General features: G+C 37.6%; 1 protein-coding gene across 14 annotated transcripts in view; it reads right to left on the bottom strand.

Moving 5' to 3' along the window:
• Positions 1-458: 458 nt before the first annotated feature.
• Positions 459-19,835, bottom strand: part of mef2c.S (MADS box transcription enhancer factor 2, polypeptide C (myocyte enhancer factor 2C) S homeolog) — a 194,165-nt gene continuing 174,788 nt past the window's right edge. For 7 of the 14 annotated variants that reach the window (XM_041580470.1, XM_041580468.1, XM_041580467.1 and 4 more), the window contains 5 exons: positions 11,077-11,249; positions 9,592-9,615; positions 8,323-8,452; positions 5,164-5,296; positions 459-1,873 (listed from right to left, as the gene is read on the bottom strand). In XM_041580470.1, the coding sequence (XP_041436404.1) occupies positions 1,552-1,873; positions 5,164-5,296; positions 8,323-8,452; positions 9,592-9,615; positions 11,077-11,249 (782 nt within the window). In that variant the 3' untranslated portion in view covers positions 459-1,551. The remainder of the gene's footprint in view (positions 1,874-5,163; positions 5,297-8,322; positions 8,453-9,591; positions 9,616-11,076; positions 11,250-19,835) is intronic. The other 7 variants (XM_041580474.1, XM_018244380.2, XM_041580475.1 and 4 more) reach the window with 3 other exon arrangements.

Here is a 19,835-nt window from a genome sequence, read left to right as displayed (position 1 = left end):
TCTGAGCTCAGAGCTGTAAGTGAGCAGGGAGAGACTCAGGCAGGAAGTGATGTCACACCAAGCTTATATGGCAGCTTCTATCCTAAACAAACAGAGAAAGTGTCTAGAGCTGTTTACTCAGGTATGGTAAAACATTCTGCAGAATAAATATAGTGTTCTAGCTTGCACTATTCTGGCTAATCTGTAGGCAATAAACTGTCTTGGAGCTTTCCTTCTCCTTTAAGCATGATACATCCTATCAGATGTTTATCTAGAAAATAGATGACAGCAACTGTAACTGGTATGTACAAAGGAGTTGGGGGTGCAAACACAAGTTGACTCAAAATCTTCCAAATTGAATTCGGACCGGCAACATTAATGAAGAGTCGTGAAAACGGCAGCTAAAAAAAAAGAAAAAGTGCAACTGCACCATCAGAACATTTCCCTCCCCATTATTAAGTTAACCGAAAAAAAAAAAATGCTAGTTCCATGTTTATTATATATTAGAATGCTATACACAAGCATGTTAATTTCACAGATTTGTTTAAAAGTTTCTTAATATTATTTAATATAATTAGAAATACACATTTCAAAAACAGAACTTCTACAAAGAGAGAACAGTTATTCATTTTAGCAAAAGCCTGGAGTTCTTCATGGTTTTCAGGAGGTCGTTTGTCTTTCTTTTTTAAATTTTTTTTTTACAAAAAAAAAAAGACCCCCTTTATTTTCGTTTTTTTTTAGGACTGTAAAATATTTGCGAAGCAATCGAGGGGAAAAAAAAAATGTTTTTGGCTTAACCTACAAAAAGCCACCAATGCTTTGCAAACTTTGTTTTACCTTTTTTTTTCGTATGAAAATAAGCAAAATGTAATGTACATAATTTATATTTCTATATATTAAGTGATGTATACCCAGAACTGAACAATAAAATATGTAAGCTCTCAAACATAGCATTTAGCATGGCGCTTCTTTTTCTTTTCTATTTTTAATTTTCGTTTTGCTTTCTAATAAGCGCCATGTCTCGTGTGCTCGTTCGTTTGATGAAGTTACATATAGAGAGGGTGGCCCAGTCATTTGACTTATCTCACTGTCCACCAACCAAATGTTGGGTCTTGTCTACACTTCTGTACATTTTTTGTCCATATGTTGCATAACAGCTGCTTTATTCCTCAGTAAAGGTCTGCCACGTTCGGGCAAAAGTTTCCTTTGTCTATTTACATGTAAATAACGTTGAACCTGCAACATAACACTATCTATTGTAACATACATTTTGCAAAGGCAGCACAACAGTGAAAAAAAAAAGAAGTTAGCTTCAAAATCTATTTTGTACAAGTTCTCTGTTGTACAGCTCAAGTGCTAAGCATCTCAGCGGTTCTCATTAACCCTACACTGGATCACTGAGGCAATTGAAAAGTACTTTTACAAAACTGAGTACCTGACTTTTTTTTGTTAAATCCCAGCACACACGGCACATATAATGTATATCGACCCGCCCTTCCCACCCTTTCCCATTAAGGTATAGCACACACACACTGCAAAAAAAAAAAAAATCTAATATATATAATGATTCTATCATGTTGCCCATCCTTCAGAGAGCCGCATGCGCTTGACTGAGGGACTTTCTCTTTCGTCCGGCGAAGGTCTGGTGAGTCCAATGGGGGAGTGGAAGTCGTTCCGGTGGTCTTCCCGGTCGCTTCCGTCATACGAACTACTGCAGCTGCTCAGGCTGTCAACAGGAGATCTCCCCGCCTCGTGGCGCGTGTGATGTGGATATCCCAAAGGTGTGGTAGTACGGTCTCTAGGAGGAGAAACAGGTTCTGACTTGATGTGGAGGCTTTGAGTAGAAGGCAGGGAGAGATTTGAACTCTGAGATAAGTGAGTGCTAGTGCAAACTCTGTAGGAGGAAAGGAAATGGAGTTACAGAATAAGGAGGCATAAAACCACCTCTAAACTCACTAACACTCACATAAAAAAGAGATTTAAGCAGCAGGCCCCCCGTGTTTATCCACCTTCAGACATATAATGAATGGGGGTGTCCTTAAAGGAGAAGCAAACCTTAAAGTTGAAAAACCCCTACCCCCCCTACATAGACCTCCTCCCCCCAGCTACCCCGGCAAATACCCTAAATCTTTACTTACCCCTCGGTGCAGATTCTGTCCAGCAGAGTTCACGGGCGCCATCTTCAGCCACTTTGGTAATCTTTGGGTCTTCTCCCGGCGCTTCGGAAATTTCCTTGAGTTTCGGCGCATGCGCAGTTGTCGTGAAGCAGAAAATTGCTCCAACTGTGCATGCACCGATATGGCACTTACTTTCCGAAGATTACCGAAGAGAAGAAGATGGCGCCCGTGAACTCCGCTGGACAGAATCTGAACTGCGGGGTAAGTAAAGACTTAGGGGCATTTGCTCGGGGTAGCAACTATGCTTGTGGGGAGCAGGGAAGGGGGTCTATGTAGGGTAGACGGGGAAAGGGTTTTTTTTACTTTAGGTTTGCTTCTCCTTTAAAAATGCAACTATCTGTCTCTTTTGGGCAATTTGTAGTGATCTAAAAGAGACAAGCAAGACTGGCCTGCTGTTTAAATGAGAACTCAACATTATTATGGGACAGAAAGCAACTCTACTGAGATCAAATTAACCTACATACTGTACATAAAAGGAAAGCCTGACAGGCAAAAGTTCTAAGAGAAATATGGCCCTTTCCCAGTTACAGAGGAACCAAGTGTTACACACATGCAACATTAGCTTTCCAATGACATTGTATAAAACAATATATCATAAATAAGCATTTTTATTCTCTGAGTTCCAAACCTACAGAAATGGGCTTTGAAATATAGTCAGGAACATATATAACACTATCGTTTGCTGTTTCTTGCTACCTAAGGAAAATACTACCCTGTCTGTGTGAGGATGATATCTTCTGCCTCTTACCACCCTTGGTATGTTATATGGCTAACAGAAGGAAATAATAAATAATAATATTTACTAACATGAAACATTCTGCTTAAATTCATTGTCTAAAAGTGCCACCTGCTGGCAAAAAGGTAATTACTTTTTTCTAACAAATTCTACCTATGAATTGGTGTCAAGCTGTGACAAAGCGTATCCATTAAGAAAGCAACTAGATGCATTCAGAAGGGCCAAGCACTGATCTACACACATTTACTTGGATTGTGAGCTCTACAGGCCAGTGGCTTTCTTCCTACTGTGTCTCTTATAACATGACACTTTATCTCTGTATATTTATACTTTTTTATCTCAGTGCTTGTCCTCCCTGGGTGTACTTTCTATACTGTAAAATTGTACAGCACAAATAAATCCTAGTATTGTACATATTTAACTCAAATCAGTGAGAAAAAGGTTTATCACGTGAAAACTCATGGATTCAGTTTGAGATGCAATTCAATTTAGAAAAACGTATCTCTAGGTTTACCACGTGAGGCAGAGGTTGAGCTGAGGCAGTTCCCCTTTATTATGATGTTGATACTGGTAGTCAAGACTATTTACACTTTTTAATTTTTGTATGTTTTATTTTTGATTATTTAACTTTTTTGAAATTTCAAATGTTATGTGATGCAATTAGTCAGTGGATTGAGTGGCAGAGTAGAAATTGGGAAGAGGGACTGTATAGACATGATTAATATAATAAACATTTAACAGGACTGTTCTTGAAGTGGAACAACTATAACAACTGAAGCAACTGAACTTGCTGAGTAATCTTGGAAGAACCAGAGAGTATATGGGTAAGGAGGCCAAAAGAAGCCCTGTGCAACAAATGCAATAAAAGCCTTTACTAACAGAACTCATGTCTCATGAGGAGACATGCACATTATTTCTTCAAGTTCCATTGGCCAACTATTGAACGTCTGGGTGTTTAGACTATATATATATGCTAACAAACTATGAGTTCTGAAAGCATACTTGACCACAGTAACATAATAAGAAAACCTCACAGGTTCTTAAGGGATTTTATATTTTAGGCTGGTGAATGGCAGAATGAAAAGTTTTAAATTAAATGAAAACAGGGGCACAATGTTGCAGAATATCAATGGCTTCAGTTTACTTCCCCTGGTGCCACTATGGGGGTTATTTATCAAACTCCGAATTTATCTCAATATTTTCTGCTACATTAACTCTGATCAAATCCGCTTGTTTTTTTTACGCTTATTTATTATTACATTTTCCCGAAAATGTGCTTAGCGGGAAAAATCGGATTTTTCATCCGATTTTCATGATTTTTCATCCGAAAACTCAGATTTTTGCCCGATAACTTTGGGGTATTGAACGAAACCCAGCACACATCAAAAAATCATTGGGAATGTTATCTATTTCTGACATATCATTTTTAATCTCTTGTTGACTATTTATGACCTACATTTCTCAAAGAAGCCTGAAGCAAAATAAAGGGAACCACCTCGTTGAACCCGTGCTGTACTAAATATGTAATGCTTATGTACAATGGTTTCATTTTGTTAAACAAACTATGTTATGTCATTTTCCCCCTTGAGCTACTTGCCATTTTACAATTATTCCCTTGTTAAAGATTAACAATGTTCCTATTTGTAGCCAGTGCCAAATATTCAGCGGAGGGTAAACACTCATAAGATCAGAGGAAGTCATATGAAATAGTCTTGATCCACCATTTGTACCTTGACTTAGCCCTTCAACTTTGCAGTCTTGGATCTGTTTCTCTAACCATAGACTGTCTTTGCATGATGAAGGAAAAGTCTAAGCACGTTTCCAATATATTCATGCAAACTTTGCCTCCCCTTGTTCCATTGTGGAGTGATGGATTCAGAGAATTAAAGTCCCTCTGCTTTCCATGGTGGGTGGTGCAACATGGAATTCAAGTTTCCAAAGTCACCACTTTATGGAACAGGGTGAGAGAGGGATTGCATGACAATGTGAGCCTAAGAGAAGCTAGTCATGGGGATTCTGGGATGAAACCCAGTTCAAAGCCCCACACAGGGTTTTTGCTAATATGTTAATATGGGCAGGGTCAGGACAATATTAATAGCCAGGACAGGCAAGTTAGGGGATCTTTATAAAGTTATAATTTATCTCTAGGAGTATTATGTTCAAGTGCATGCAATACAGGGAGACACAGACAGAGCTTAACATAGTAAAAAGTGAAAAAGCACAAGGTGACACTGGCAGTATGTTATTAATTAGGTGGTAATAAGAGCTTACCCCAGCTGGCTGAGGGCTGAATGAGGCATATTGTGCAGATGATGTTGCTGCCAGCCCGTAACTGAGCCAAGATGGAGGGCACTGGTGTTAAACCCAGAAAGTGATGATAGGTCTGCACTGCTTAAAGAGTATTCTGTAAGAAAAAAAGACAACAGTAACAGGATAAGTATTGTTCTGTAAAATCTACCCAATTATTAAAGATGCCCCAGTAAAAAAACATATCTATTAGGCACAACGGTCACCTACCTACCTACCTAGGGAGTCTCCTATCTAATGGGCAATCACCACTCTCTGCATAGGCAAAGTGCATTTCTTATAATATATATAATATATAATGGCTTCATGGACAGACCCATGGTATATCAGTGTGTTTAGAAGGAGCCTGTTATTCTTGAAATAAATAAAGATGAGGCAGATAACCGATAGCTCATTACAAATAAAACTGGTTCAGTTTATACACTTTAAGAAGAACCAGGGGGCTATTTAACAAAAATCTATTTTTTTCTGCTTAGTTTGCTTAATTTTGACCATAATATTCACGTATTTGCTATGATCTAAAAAAAATATTGCCAGCTGTATAAATGTAAATAAAGTAAAATAGTAAAGTCAAATTAGCCAAGTGAAAAATTAGAAATCATTTTAAGCTCTCTACTACATTAAAAAAATATGCTTTGCTTGTGGAGAAAATGTACTTTAAAAATTTGGACAAAAATGACCAAATTAAAAAACTTGAGAGCAAAAAAAAATAGCTTTTTTTTTTTTCAAACTCAATCGGGAAAAACTGGACTGTGTTAAGTTGCAGCAAAAAAATGACCACAATGAAAACTGCCTGGAAAACATTTGACTATTTAAATGAACTTGAAAAATAAAATAGTTTGGAAGGTAAGAATATTCCTGCCATTGACTTAGATCGATTGAAAAATCTTTAAAAATTTGAAAAAACAAAAACTCAAATTTGAAAAACAAAATCAAATGTGTTTATTTTTCTGATTTTCTAAAAATTTCAGCAAGAACCTCAACTCAAATATATTTTCCCATGTATTGGAGAAATGAAAAAAAATTCAGGAAAAATTCTGCAGGTCCCTTTTTCACACCATTTCGACCAACGGAAAATATTCCTAAATCTCAAATGAATACATGGTAATTGAATTTCTGACCAGACCAATTCTGAATTGGCTGAATCAGTTTCATAGCAGTGCTGTGCAGCAGAACTTTGATATGCATTTAAAATCCAAGTCCACGAATAGCAGCTAATTCTGCACAGTTCCTTAATTTCCTCCATAATTCCCCCTTTTACTCCTTTACGTGCATTCTCCTGCATACCCGCATTTCTTCAGAGCACAGTTGAAGGTAGGAGTTTAGGAATGGAAATAGAAGCAGCTGATACAGCCTGACATAGCAGCACTCACAAATATATCAAAAGCCATCAGAAATAAAGAGATGCTGTCAAAATTACACCAGGCAAATCTTGGCATCTCTCATCTGTTGTATTAATCACAAGTTTCAAAGATATTTCAGGAATATTTAGTAAGCGTATGCAGCATCTAACTAAAAAAAACAGTATTCATATATTCTCTCCATTTGTTAGAATTCCCAAAATTCAAATCATGTTTTACAAAGCTTCTTTATTACATTTGGTTTGAAAAATTACAACTATTCATCAAGGTCAAACCTTCCAGGTGATCCCCAGCATTTGCATATGAAAATTGTGGGGAGGGCGGGATTTCACGTGACTTTTTGTTACAAAACAAGGAAGTAAACCTGTTTTTTCCAATTTTTCCTTTCCCACCCCTAATTTGCATATGCAAATTAGGACTCGCTCCGGTATTTGGCCGAATCTTCCAAGATGGATTCAGGGATTCGGCCAAATCCAGAATAGTGGATTCGGTGCATCCCTAATATATATATATATACTTACTCTCTCACTTACAAACGTGGATCTATAAACATTCATTTACACAGGAAAAGGAAAAAAAAACTGTTTAAAACCAATGCTTTCTCCCTGTTTCCATCAACCAATTTACCTGCCTCTGATACCAAGGATCTCACACCCTTATACTTGATGTTCTTACACTTTGGGGGTTATTGATCAAACTTCAAAATTTTCTCACTTTTTTCCAAAACCCCCCCCTGTTTATCGATACATTTTCAATAATTTAGTGAAGGAAATAGTGACAATAAAATCGTAAATAATTTTAGGATTTTGCACTGGACACCTACGATTTTATTGTAAAATTGCCTAAATGTTAAGACTTTTCCTGAAACCCAGCGCAATTCAAAAACATTTCCAATTGTTAAAGGGACATCTGCTTTTTACATGTTCTTGGCAGGTCTGAGTTGGAGTACTATTTTCATCAGGCTTTTAACACCATCAGACTTTAATAAATCCCAAAATAATTTTTTTTTTTCTTCGAAAATTTTTTTATTTTTCCCTTTAAAAGTCCAACTAGAAAAATTCAGAGCTTATTAAATAACCCCCTTTATATAGTATGGAAATTTGAGAAATTCTTCTGTCCTTAGAATGTGCTCGTCCAGGATTGTGCAGGTTGGTTTAAAGAGGAGTGCTAGCCATGGGAAACTAGATCACTATCACTAAGGCTACATAACAACGTGGCACTCCCAATGATTTTACCTTTAATTCTCCTCAAATTTGGAAAACCAAACCACTATGGTTTTAACATGTATTTTCCTTAAATAAACAACTTTTTACCTGCACCAGTTTGGTTACATTGGTCCACTCTGCACCAGCCTGGTACACTAGAAGCTAAAGTTTCTATAACCTTCCCTAAGCTGAAGGTCTGGGGCAAGCGCACTCGGACCCCACGTATTTATTGGTGAGTTTACTCCCAATACTATTGTGTCTTTCATCTAACTGTCACAATAAGGGCAGCATTGACAGTGCTTATTGTTTAATGTACTATGGCAGTGCACAGCAAGCCTAGGCTATGTTGGTTGCCACCAGAGAATATCTACTTGAGCTCTTCTCTCCATCAGTCAGTAGAGTTGCACAGCTGCCAAAGAGTCAATGCTGTCACTCAAGCAAAGCTGGTCCTTGTGCCCATGCTAGCAAACTGGGCTTCTAATTGTGCCCTATGTTTTTCCTTGATTGAGCGCCATGTCTGCAGCCATAGCATAATAATAAGGCAATGTGATACATACCAGTGCCATAGGTCGTTGAAATGGCAGTTGGATATCCCCCCATGCCTTGCCCTGGTAGAGTAGGGGTGGCTACAGGGACCATTGGGGTTGCCAGTGATTGTGCCAACTGTGAGTTATTTATCCTTTGATTCTAGTAAAAAAAATAAAAAATAAAGGACAACATTATTTACACATTTTTTAAAGCCGCATTCCATGCAGTCATTTACATCTTCCCCTCTTGATAAAGGGAAAAAAAAGCATCAACATGATACAAATGAATCATTTAGCATGTGGTTCCGGTGAACTCTGGCAACCCTATCATTTACAATCTTTCCAGAGACCAAGTGTCGCCATGGCAACCCATTACATCAGCTTCTCCTCGGCAATTGAACTTGCCACAAGTAAAGATTGCTTTAATGTGGGCTGAGAACAGGCCATGTGGAAAACCGATGAAATATGCATACTGTACTGTCATTGTTTCTTTATCATTCAAATGCACAAATGTCACTTTCAATTGCCTTCCTAGGGTTTATTCCTAGGGTTTATTCTGTTAATCAATGTTAGGTCTTGTGGGCATGCAGTTTAATAAATTGCCAGCAGATGGTGCTCTGGTTCCTTTTTATCCCCTACAAAATCATTCTAAACTAGTACACAACACAATTGTATGCATATTGAACAGCAATTATAGACAGAATATTGAATTTTTGCATCTACCTATTCATCTATCTATCTATCTATCTATCTATCTATCTATCTATCTATCTATCTATCTATCTATCTATCTATCTATCTATCTATTTATCTATTACATAAAATATCTATCTATCTATCTATCTGTCTGTCTGTCTGTCTGTCTGTCTGCCTGTCTGTCTGTCTGTCTGTCTGTCTATCTACAGTATCTATCATCTGTCTGTCCGTCCGTCCGTCTGTCTGTCTATCTATTTATCTATCTACAGTATATATCATCTATCTATCTATCTATCTATCTATCTATCTATCTATCTATCTATCTATCATCTATCTATCTATCTATCTATCTATCATCTATCTATCTATCTATCTATTACATAAAATATCTATCTATCTATTATCTGTTTGTCAGTCGGTCTATCTATCTATCTATCTATCTATCTATCGATCGATAATGGTGATTTTTATTCAAATTAAAGCCAAAACAAGAACTATTTTACATGAAACCCTGTACATTTGGAAACATCTTTCTCTCCTGCTCAACAAGAGAAAGGAACAATTGTGGATGGGGTATGTAGAGGAGAAGCAGCTTGAACTTACCAAGAGCAGATCCACATCCTCAGACTGAGAGCAGGGAAAAGGAGTATCAATTAACAATTAGTCAAAGTAAATTTTTAATAAAGGGCAAATCTCTTTGAAACACAGCACCATGTTATTGTATTAAGACAAATGTTGCCCAAGCAGGCTACCGAGTAGGTGCATGAGAATTAAAGGCAAACTAAAACACAGCATTGCAGACAATTCAATACTGTAGGTGTGAAATATCTGCTTAGATTATGTCCGCCTAAAGGACTGCTGTACAATATCCTATTTATGGAAGATTTAAATGTAAGAACAGGGAGCCAAATGTTTTCTGGGCTTTACATGCAATTGCAATATTCACATATGAAAAGCACAACCTCACACAAAGAAATATAGAGTTTTCTCCCAAGGTAACTTTTTTAAGTGGCCATAGAAAGCCAAGTCCTACAACAGGATGTCCCTTCCCCTAATGTATTCAGTGACAGTATAATTCATTATATGTTAAACAAGAAACATATTTTTGCATATTCAAAGCTATATAAACCATAGTAACAGCATTTGTTAGTGGCCACTAGGGGAGCTGTTACATAATAATTTAAAGGGATACTGTCTTGGGAAAAAAAATTTTTTCAAATTGAATCAGTTAATAGTGCTGCTCCAGCAGAATTCTGCACTGAAATCCATTTCTCAAAAGAGCAAACAGATTTTTTTATATTCAATTTTGAAATCTGACATGGGGCTAGACATTTTGTCAATTTCCCAGCTGCCCCTGGTCATGTGACTTGTGCCTGCACTTTAGGAGAGAAATGCTTTCTGGCAGGCTGCTGTGTTTCCTTCTCAATGTAACTGAATGTGTCTCAGTGAGACATGGGTTTTTACTATTAAGTGTTGTTCTTAGATCTACCGGGCAGCTGTTATCTTGTGTTAGGGAGCTGCTATCTGGTTACCTTCCCATTGTTCTTTTGTTTGGCTGCTGGAGGGGGGAAAGGGAGGGGGTGATATCACTCCAACTTGCAGTACAGCAGTAAAGAGTGATTGAAGTTTATCAGAGCACAAGTCACATGACCAGGGGCAGCTGGGAAATTGACAAAATGTCTAGCCCCATGTCAAATTTCAAAATTGAATATAAAAAAATCTGTTTGCTCTTTTGAGAAATGGATTTCAGTGCAGAATTCTGCTGGAGCAGCACTATTAACTGATTCTTTTTGAAAAAATTTTTTTTTCCCATGACAGTATCCCTTTAAGGATTATTTACCAAGTTAGCTCAAGATAGAAGTTCCACTCCATGTGCATATTTATACAGATTGCAGAAAACCAATGTTTTGTTGACAATAAGTTATGTTGTCAGTCATTGCAGTTAAGGAGAAAATGAAGGGTAAATAAACTCAGCTTATAAACAGTGTATATTTTCCTCCATGACAACACAAAAAAGACACTTAACTAAATATACTTAAAATACTATAGAGGATGAGGAAAGCAAAGAAGAAGAAAGCAGGGTATTACCACGGAGGGCATCATGTTCTTGCTGCCAGGTGGAATCAGAACTCGGAGGTCAGGTTTGCGGTTGTTCATCCCCAGGTTCATTGGCGGCGGTGATTTTGTTTGCATATTCTTGTTCATGTTACCAGGTGAGACCAGCAGACCTGGTGAGTTACGATGATTGCCATAACCATTACCTGTGGCCAAAACAGACACAGACGTACTTAAGACTCGGTAGCACAGAACAATGACAAGAGAAATGCAAATTGTTTATAATGAATTCCAACTCCCATAATCCTCCTGCAGTGCTAGCATAGTGATATCTGGGTGACCCTTCTACGTATTCGCAGATGAACTGCACCCGCATTTTTGGTTACTGTACCCACCATTTTTAACTACATCCACTTTTCTGTATGATCCCTTCAAGGCGATTTAGGAATTTCTGATTTATAACGTACTAATATGGGGAAATGTGATCTATATCTATCTGTCTGTCTGTCTGTCTGTCTGTTTATCTACCTATCTATCTATCTATCTATCTATCTATCTATCTATCTATCTATCTATCATCTATCTATCTATCTATCTATCTATCTATCTATCTATCTATCTATCTATCTATCCATCTATCATATATCTATTATCTATTTATCTATCTATATATCTATAATCTATCTGTCTATCTATCTATTTATCATCTATCTATCTATCATATATCTATTATCTATTTATCTATCTATATTTTTATCTATCTATCTCTATCTATCTATCTATCTATCTATCTATCTATCTATCTATCTATCTATCTATCTATCTATCTATCTATCTATCTATCTATCTATCTATCTATCTATCCTCTCTCTTGGGTAAAGTAAATCTAAGCTTCATTATAGGCAACAACACAAACAGTGAAATGGGAGAGGCACACACGTGGATGATTTGACTGTGGAGCAGTAACCACAGAAATCGGTAAGTTTCCCTGAATGAACAATTGCATAAGGACTAATGAACATCTTATTATCATTTATTATTAACATGTATTTATATAGCGCCAACATATTTCGCAGCGCTTGTATTACTGTTCTATACAGCTAACAATGTTCCCCTTTATGTTAATAATCCTAAAGGCTGCTTTTGTTCTCTATAGAGAATCTTTATTCTCATCTCTGCAAACAAAAGGGGTAGAACGACAGAAGAGGAAAATGCATTTGTGCATGTTGTACGTTTGCCTATATCATTCAGCATCTGTTGGAATATAAAGCAAAGTTAACCCTTTCTTATAAATTGGTATATATCCCCTTAAAATTGTTGCTTGCAGTGTCTCATCCTTTCTACATATCTTATTAGAAGGCACTTAATTCCATCACAGATCTTTTCTTATGTCTTGTTCCTTGTATCCCTACAGCGCTAAATCAACACTTGATGAGAGCCTGTTTCCTATTAGTAACCGGCAACGCTTCACTCTGATATGTCAGCTTATTGAGACATATGTCTTGCTAATTACATTTGCATGCTTGTGTTTACTTACTCACTTGTGATTGAGGGGCTCAGATAAGGCTTATTTTCATACCAGCGTGCAAGTGATTTTTTTTCTCTTACAATTTCAGACAATCAAGCCGGCTAGGGAAAATGACTTTGCAAGGGGACGTGGAATTTATTTTTTTGTTTTTCTTTCTGTTTTTTTTTTATTTTCCAGATGATTTTAAGAATGCACCAATGAAATAATTAAATAATGAATGCCAGTTGAAGGATGTCTTTTGATGTAACATTTTGGAAAGGAGCAGAAGCAGATCCTTCTTCCCCTCAAGTAAAGGAGGGGGCCCAGCCCATTTGGGTCGGTGCCAGTTCTTGGCAGATATTGCAAGTTTTTAAGACATATAATACGCATTAGAGCTTCCAGTTGCTAAATTATGATGCTGCAGGCATTCTGAAATGATAAAGACCAGGTTCTCAGAGAGACCAGGCTTTGATAATCGTTGATAAATACAAGCATGTGGTTTGCAGAAAAGGACATGTTGCCTCTTAAACCGCTCTTTAACCTCAGCCTTTGCTTTCCCTACAGAAGGGTGGCGTGCTCTGTGGCATTTCTACGTGCGCCAGATAATCTTATCTGTGCCAGCTTTCTTCTTTAAACAAATACATAAAAAAACCAGGGGCACGGTTTTGTGCCTTTAAATTATATGTGCTGTAATATTATAATGAATATATTTAAAAATATATAATATAGTTTTATTTTATATAATGAATGTATAAAGCACCAACATATTCTTTGGCCCTGTACATTAGAAGGGAGCAGAACTGATACATACAGATTACATTTTTACTATTCAGTTATACTGTTTAGACAGTATAGGAGTATAGAAATCCCCCCCTCCCCCATGATTTTGGATGATTATGGCTGAAATATTATATATATTTTTTTAAATATTACAGTGACAGGACAAAAGTCAGTTATAACAGATAACACAGGCTAAAACTTCTTACAAATCAAGTAAATATGCAACATGCAACAGTGTCTGTCTCTGCCCATCAACTGTACATGCCCAGCCCTTTCTCTATTAGTGTAATGTCTCTAGCACTTTAGGGCCCATACACATGGGTGTTTGTACCTGTGCCCACCTGTGGTTAATTCTTCATGTGTTCCACCTCTGTTGAGCGCAGGAACAAATGCAGCCCATGCTTCCTGATCAGGCTGTACTCATTTACACAAGTGCAATGCAACTTGATTCATGGACTAGCTTAGAAGAATCTACATAAGCTAGAAGCACCTAAGCTCAAAATAAATACTGAATATAATGTTCTACATTCATTTGGCAAAACAAAAGCACAGAAATATGATGATTACTATAACTAATTATAAAATATAATAAAATACAAAACCTATAAGCAAATAAACTGAATATATTAAGATTATTGGGCACATTTACTTATTGGGCACATTTACTTAGGGTCGAATATCGAGGGTTAATTAACCCTCGAAGTAGGTGGTCAAAGTTTTTTTAAAGAGACAGTACTTCGACTATCGAATGGTCGAATAGTCGAACGATTTTTAGTTTGAATCGTTCGATTCGAAGTCGAAGTCGTAGTCGAAGGTCGAAGTAGTCAATTCGATGGTCGAAGTAGCCAAAAAAATACTTAGAAATTCTAAGTATTTTTTATTCTAATCCTTCACTCGAGCTAAGTAAATGTGCCCCCAAGTATGTGATAGCAGGCTGAGAACCCAAAGTGAAAGTACTATAAAGCAGCTCAGTCATTCATTAGCACAGGAAACCCCCTTACTTAAAGTAAAGTTTATCAACCAAAATACAATTTAGAACTGTACGTTCACTACTTCCTCGCCTGTGGTAGAACACATCACAACCCAGAATAGGGAGCCTGAACTTGTAACCAGAATTACAAGGTCATAGACTTATAGAAGAGGCTTCTGGGGAGCGTTTTAATAACACAAAAGCTGGACATGCCTAACTTAAAGAGGGTTATTTATTAAAGTCTGAATTAAAATCCAAATTTTAGTGGGAAAAAACCCTCACAATTTTCAAGATTTATTATACCCCGAGGATGGAAAAAGTCAAAATCTGAAAATCCGGCATATCAGACCTATGGAGGTTGTATATAAGTCAATGGGAGAGGTCCCTATCCTATTTGGAAGTTTATGTGGTCTGCGCTGGAATTAGTCTGAAAATCCGACGTTTCGGGCAAAAATCTGGCTTTTTGGGGAAAAGTCCAAAAAAATTCGGAAAAAAACTCAGAAAAAAACGCACCATTCAGATTTTCACTCGCCTTTTTCTTTGTCCCCAAACTAATTGTGATTTTTTTTCCAGTCATGGATTCTAGTTTAGTTGGACTTTTTGGATGAAAAAAATCTGAAAAATTTGGACTTTGATCAATAAGGCCCAAAGTGTCATACTTGAGCTAAATTCTATTGCATATACAGCAGAGAGAAAGGAATAAATGTGATTCAAGAGCTGTAAGCGGATATACAGTGACTCTCCTGCAATTGCTACATTTATATTCCCATTATTTGTATCTAGCATGAGCTGATGAAGACAGAAGTTCAGCAAGTGTTAGATTTGGTTTCTTCAGGTAGAGAGCATGCATGTGTCTTCTTTGCCCTCCACTAGGCTTGTACTGTTTAGGACAAAGTCTCAACTAAATTAACTGTCTGTGATAGTGGTTTCACTAATATATGATGTTTATTAGAATCTAACAAACATGTTTTATGGGGTAAGACCCTTACTCATGAAGCTAGCTCCTGTAACATCTGGGCAGTTGCCAGAATTATTGTGAAAAAATAATAAAGAACATTTGTTTACCTGTTTTATACAAGCTGTATATACTCCCCAAGGAAGTCTGGTGCTCATTACTCAAGTACATATGTATAGAATGTTATCAACAACACCCCCCTCTTGTCATATGCACAGACATACCCATGAGAAGTAAAAACATTCAGTTCTTGCCTCTTCCAAGGAGGAAAAAAGTGCTACAAGATTGTGGAAATTTTTGGTAAATCCTCTAGAAGGACATGGTGTCTGTGGCAGAGGAACTCCATAGTTCTAGTTGCCTTAGCGGTCCAATTGGAAATCATGGGTTAATGTGAATAACCTCATTTGCATTTTAAAAGAGAGGAAAGAAAACATGCAAAAACTAAATGTACAGTTTGAACATGCTTTAATTCTACACTTTACAATTACATTCCGACTGGAAAATGATCAAATTAAATGGAGTTCTGTGTGCCGTGTCACATTCCACTGCCCACTTGAAAGAGCAAAAATGATATGTCATAAATGAATGGATTTCCTGATTATACAGTGCAAGAAAATGGAAAACAGATGGATTTACAGAGAAGGGTGCACTTTACTTCTAGCTGAAGTCTGAATGAGATTCTTAGTTATATGTGGATCTGAGACTATAAACGAACTGAAAATAGGACAAAAAGAGGAAATCAGAGTAAGAATGAAAACGAGGAGTCATTGGACGGGTAATCTCAGAGTGTATATGTTATCTCTCTGCTGTCAGAATGAGAAAGAGGCTAGCAAGACCTAGAACCCCCATCCGATCATGATCAAACGGCTCCAGTGGGTGTGCAGCTGTATGAGGGGTCATGGACTTGGCAACTAAAGCAAGGCCAGCAATATCAGGCCGGAATCCAAAAGTATTTTGGCTGGCCATGCAAAAATATTGAACAAATGTTTTTAATTCTTCTTTCGTTGTTTTACTGACAATTATTTAGGCTAATGACACCTATGCCAAAAAATAAATAGTTATAGATAACTATATATTGTCATAATATTCCAAAGGTCCACTTAAATTATACTCTATGATGCACTCTATCTCAACAGCATATGGGGTTTCCAAAAGAATTAGGTCAAAGTACTACTGAAGGGTGTAGGTCCTATCTGACTCCCAAAGTGTCACTCTGAGGTCCCTCAAAAAGTGTAGAAATGAACTAAAGGAAATATTGTAGAGGGCAAAGCTGGTGAACCACTGCTGCACTAGAGTTGCAAAACCTGTGCTGAAATAAATATTCCCATGTCAACCCTAATGGCAGGAACTACATACAACAGAGATGGATAAGCAAAGCTTGGCATTCTTCATATGCTGTAGAACTACAACAGAAAGCATTCAACTGTCAGGGGGATGCTGGGAATATAAAGAGTTTGTAGCATGCATAGCCTATGGGTATAAATCTAGTGTATGCACCTTCTTAACATGGCACAGGAAAAATAGGCCATGCATAAATGTTTCTGCTTCTGTGTGCATTGACTTACTCCCTTTTGCTAGTGCTGAAAAACAGTAAAAACACAAGGCTGCTTTAGTAATAAGCCCCATTATTTTGTAGAAAATTGTTGCCTTTTATATAGTTTTCATGTACAGTGCTGAAAACACAAATAGTGTTGTTAGTGCTGATGGGCATGTGCTAGCCCTTTAACAAAAACATATGGAGAGTAGGGATGTAGCGAACCGCCGATAATGTGTTCGCGAACGCCGTTCGCGAACACCGGCAAAAATTGCGAACAGTTCGCGAACTTCGAACATCCGAAAATCGTTCGATTCGAACGATCGAAGGATTTTAATCGTTCGATCGAACGATTTTCGTTCGAATCGAACGAAAATCGTTCGATTTTAGCGATCGAATGGTCGAATGGTCGAACGATTTTGACGCGAACGCCTATTGGCGAACGTCGCGCGACGTTCGCGAACTTGCGGCGGACGCGAACAGCCGATGTTCGCGCGAACAAGTTCGCCGGCGAACAGTCCGCGACATCCCTAATGGAGAGCCCAGAAGTATGCTGGTAAATTCTAGATGTATTGTTTATGTGGATAAATAAAGAGTACATTTTTGTTTCAGTGCCGTACATTTCCAAGAAGAAACAATCTTGCTGGTTACATCTGGCAACTGACTATAGTGTGTTTGTGGTTAATATTTTGCAGCTGGTTGTTTTTAATTCTACCTAAAGCACACATGACATTGCTGTTGCTGTCAGTACAATGGAGAATATGGATAGCAGGCCACATTTCTTCTCTAGCTCGGCTGCAGTGCGTCCGCCATGAAATATTTAATCACCCAGACTCTCTGCTCATTAGGTAATTTCAGATTAATAATTCCCTGCTATTAATCTTCCCATAATGACTTTGAAATATTTAGTCTGTGGTGCAATATAGAAGCAGATCTGCAATGACTGGCAAGAGCAGAGGCTTTTATATAAATTATTTAAAAGGACAGTACCCAAGAAATGTAAAGGATTCACACCATATAAGATTATTAGATATTAGAAGTTGTACCCAAACTGTGCTTGCTGGACCATATTAAGGTGCAAGGATGATGAATTAAGGGCCCAGCCTGAAGCCAAGTTAGTTAGTGAGACTGTGGGAGAATGCCTATTTTCACTGCTACATTCTGCCAAAAGCCCAACCTACATCGACGTAAGGTGATTTTATGTGCTGTGCTAAATAACATTTAACTAAATAAAATTGTTACAAGTAATGGGGGCCCTGGACAAATGTTGGACCACACGTAGGAGTTAAAACCAAAAAGCCACTGCCCCATAAATAACATATTGTACCCTAAGCCATGTTGGTAGTAACTTTATATCAGCCCTTGACTGGGCCTGTTAAGACCACCAAGAAAACTGACAATGAGAGCCCAGTTTCACAAAAGGGCAAAATGTTAATAGGTGTCATATGGACATATGGTCAAAATAAGACATAACAGATGAGAATTCTCCTTGGCTTGGGCCCATTACTTCTCCAGACCATGGGGCAAGTTTACTTACCTCCGAAGTTGTGCCAGCGTTGGCTTCGTCGCACCAGGGCACCACTCGGGGAGCGACGTTGCTCTAGCATTAATTCGTCAAGCAAAGTGAAATTACACTAGCGATGCCTAATTTGCATACAGCGCCAAGTTAAAGTATTATGGACATACTGTATATGGAGCAGCAAATACATTGCACTACACAAGCCTGGGAAAGCTTTATAACATAAAATAGAGTGGTTATTTTGCCCTATACATGGTCTGAGGTGGCGAAGGCAAGTCTGGCGCAAGAGGTAACATTCAGTAAAATGCGCAAGTTAGTCAATAAGCATAGTTACTTCCCTTCGCCATAGCGCAACTTCACCTGGTGTAATAATAATTCACTCTACCATGTAAAATTGAATTCCTGAACCAACAAGTATATATTTTTTTTAGTTGTAATATTGGTGTGTAGGCAGCCATCTCAGGCCATTTTGCCTGGCCATGTGCTTTCAGAAAGATCCAGTACTGCACTATGGAACTGCTTTCTGACAGGCTTTTGTTTCTCCTACTCAATTTAACTGAAGGAGTCGCAGTGGGACATAGATTTTTTACTATTGAGTGCAGTTCTTTTATCTACCATGAAACTGTTATCTGGTTCTCATTGTTCTGCTGATGAGCTGCTGGGTAGGAAGGGGGGGGGGTGATGTTACTCCAACTTGCAGTGCAACAGTAAAGAGTGACTGAAGTTTATCAAAGCACAAGTCCCATGACTGGGGGCACTGCCAATATGTCTAGCCCCATGTCAGATTTGAAAAAATCAGTTTGCTCTTTTGAAAAACAGATTTCAGAGCACAGGTCTGCTGGAACAGCAGCATTAGCATTTGAAAAAAAAAAACAAAGGTTTTCCTATGACAATATCCCTTTAAGTTTAACAGAGACACTGTTTTGGCCCAGCAAGGCAAGTGGTTTCTTAGGATTTAATTTAAAAGACACAATGAGCTAGGCTAGGGTCATCAGCAATGTCACTAAGACTAAATAGCCCTACTCCAACACAGATGGCAAAATTAAAGCTGTAATTTTGCTCATTGTGCATCACTAGCCTATTAAGGTGAAGTTGAACATTTATACATATCCTTGCAACCCATCCCTGCAGTGGTATAAATAATATAAATTAAATACTTTCTATAGAAACTTTTAAAGGAAATTAAACACATTCTGCATTCACAAATATAGCAAAAAAACCTGAACTCTCCTTCATTTTCAAACATGATTATATCATTAGATTTAACCTATTACATATTGATAATACAAAGCTCTCTGTTATATGGAGGGAGTCTGAACAAAGACAATACTTGATGTCACTCAAATTAGACTAAAAGACATGCCAAGCTCCTAAATAGTTTTATTGTTTAAATATAGTATTGGGCAGACAGTTGAACTCTGAACTGAACTCATCTTTTCATCCAGCTTTCTACCAGATCTCCCCCCATGCGCTGCAAAACAAGCATGTGCAATGGAATAGCAGACAATGAACAAAGGCAAAGCTATC

This window comes from Xenopus laevis, chromosome 1S, assembly GCF_017654675.1.
Source record: "Xenopus laevis strain J_2021 chromosome 1S, Xenopus_laevis_v10.1, whole genome shotgun sequence".
Lineage (NCBI taxonomy): Eukaryota > Metazoa > Chordata > Amphibia > Anura > Pipidae > Xenopus > Xenopus laevis.
The sequence above is the reverse complement of the archived record's forward strand: the minus strand, read 5'-3'. Positions and strand labels throughout refer to the sequence as shown.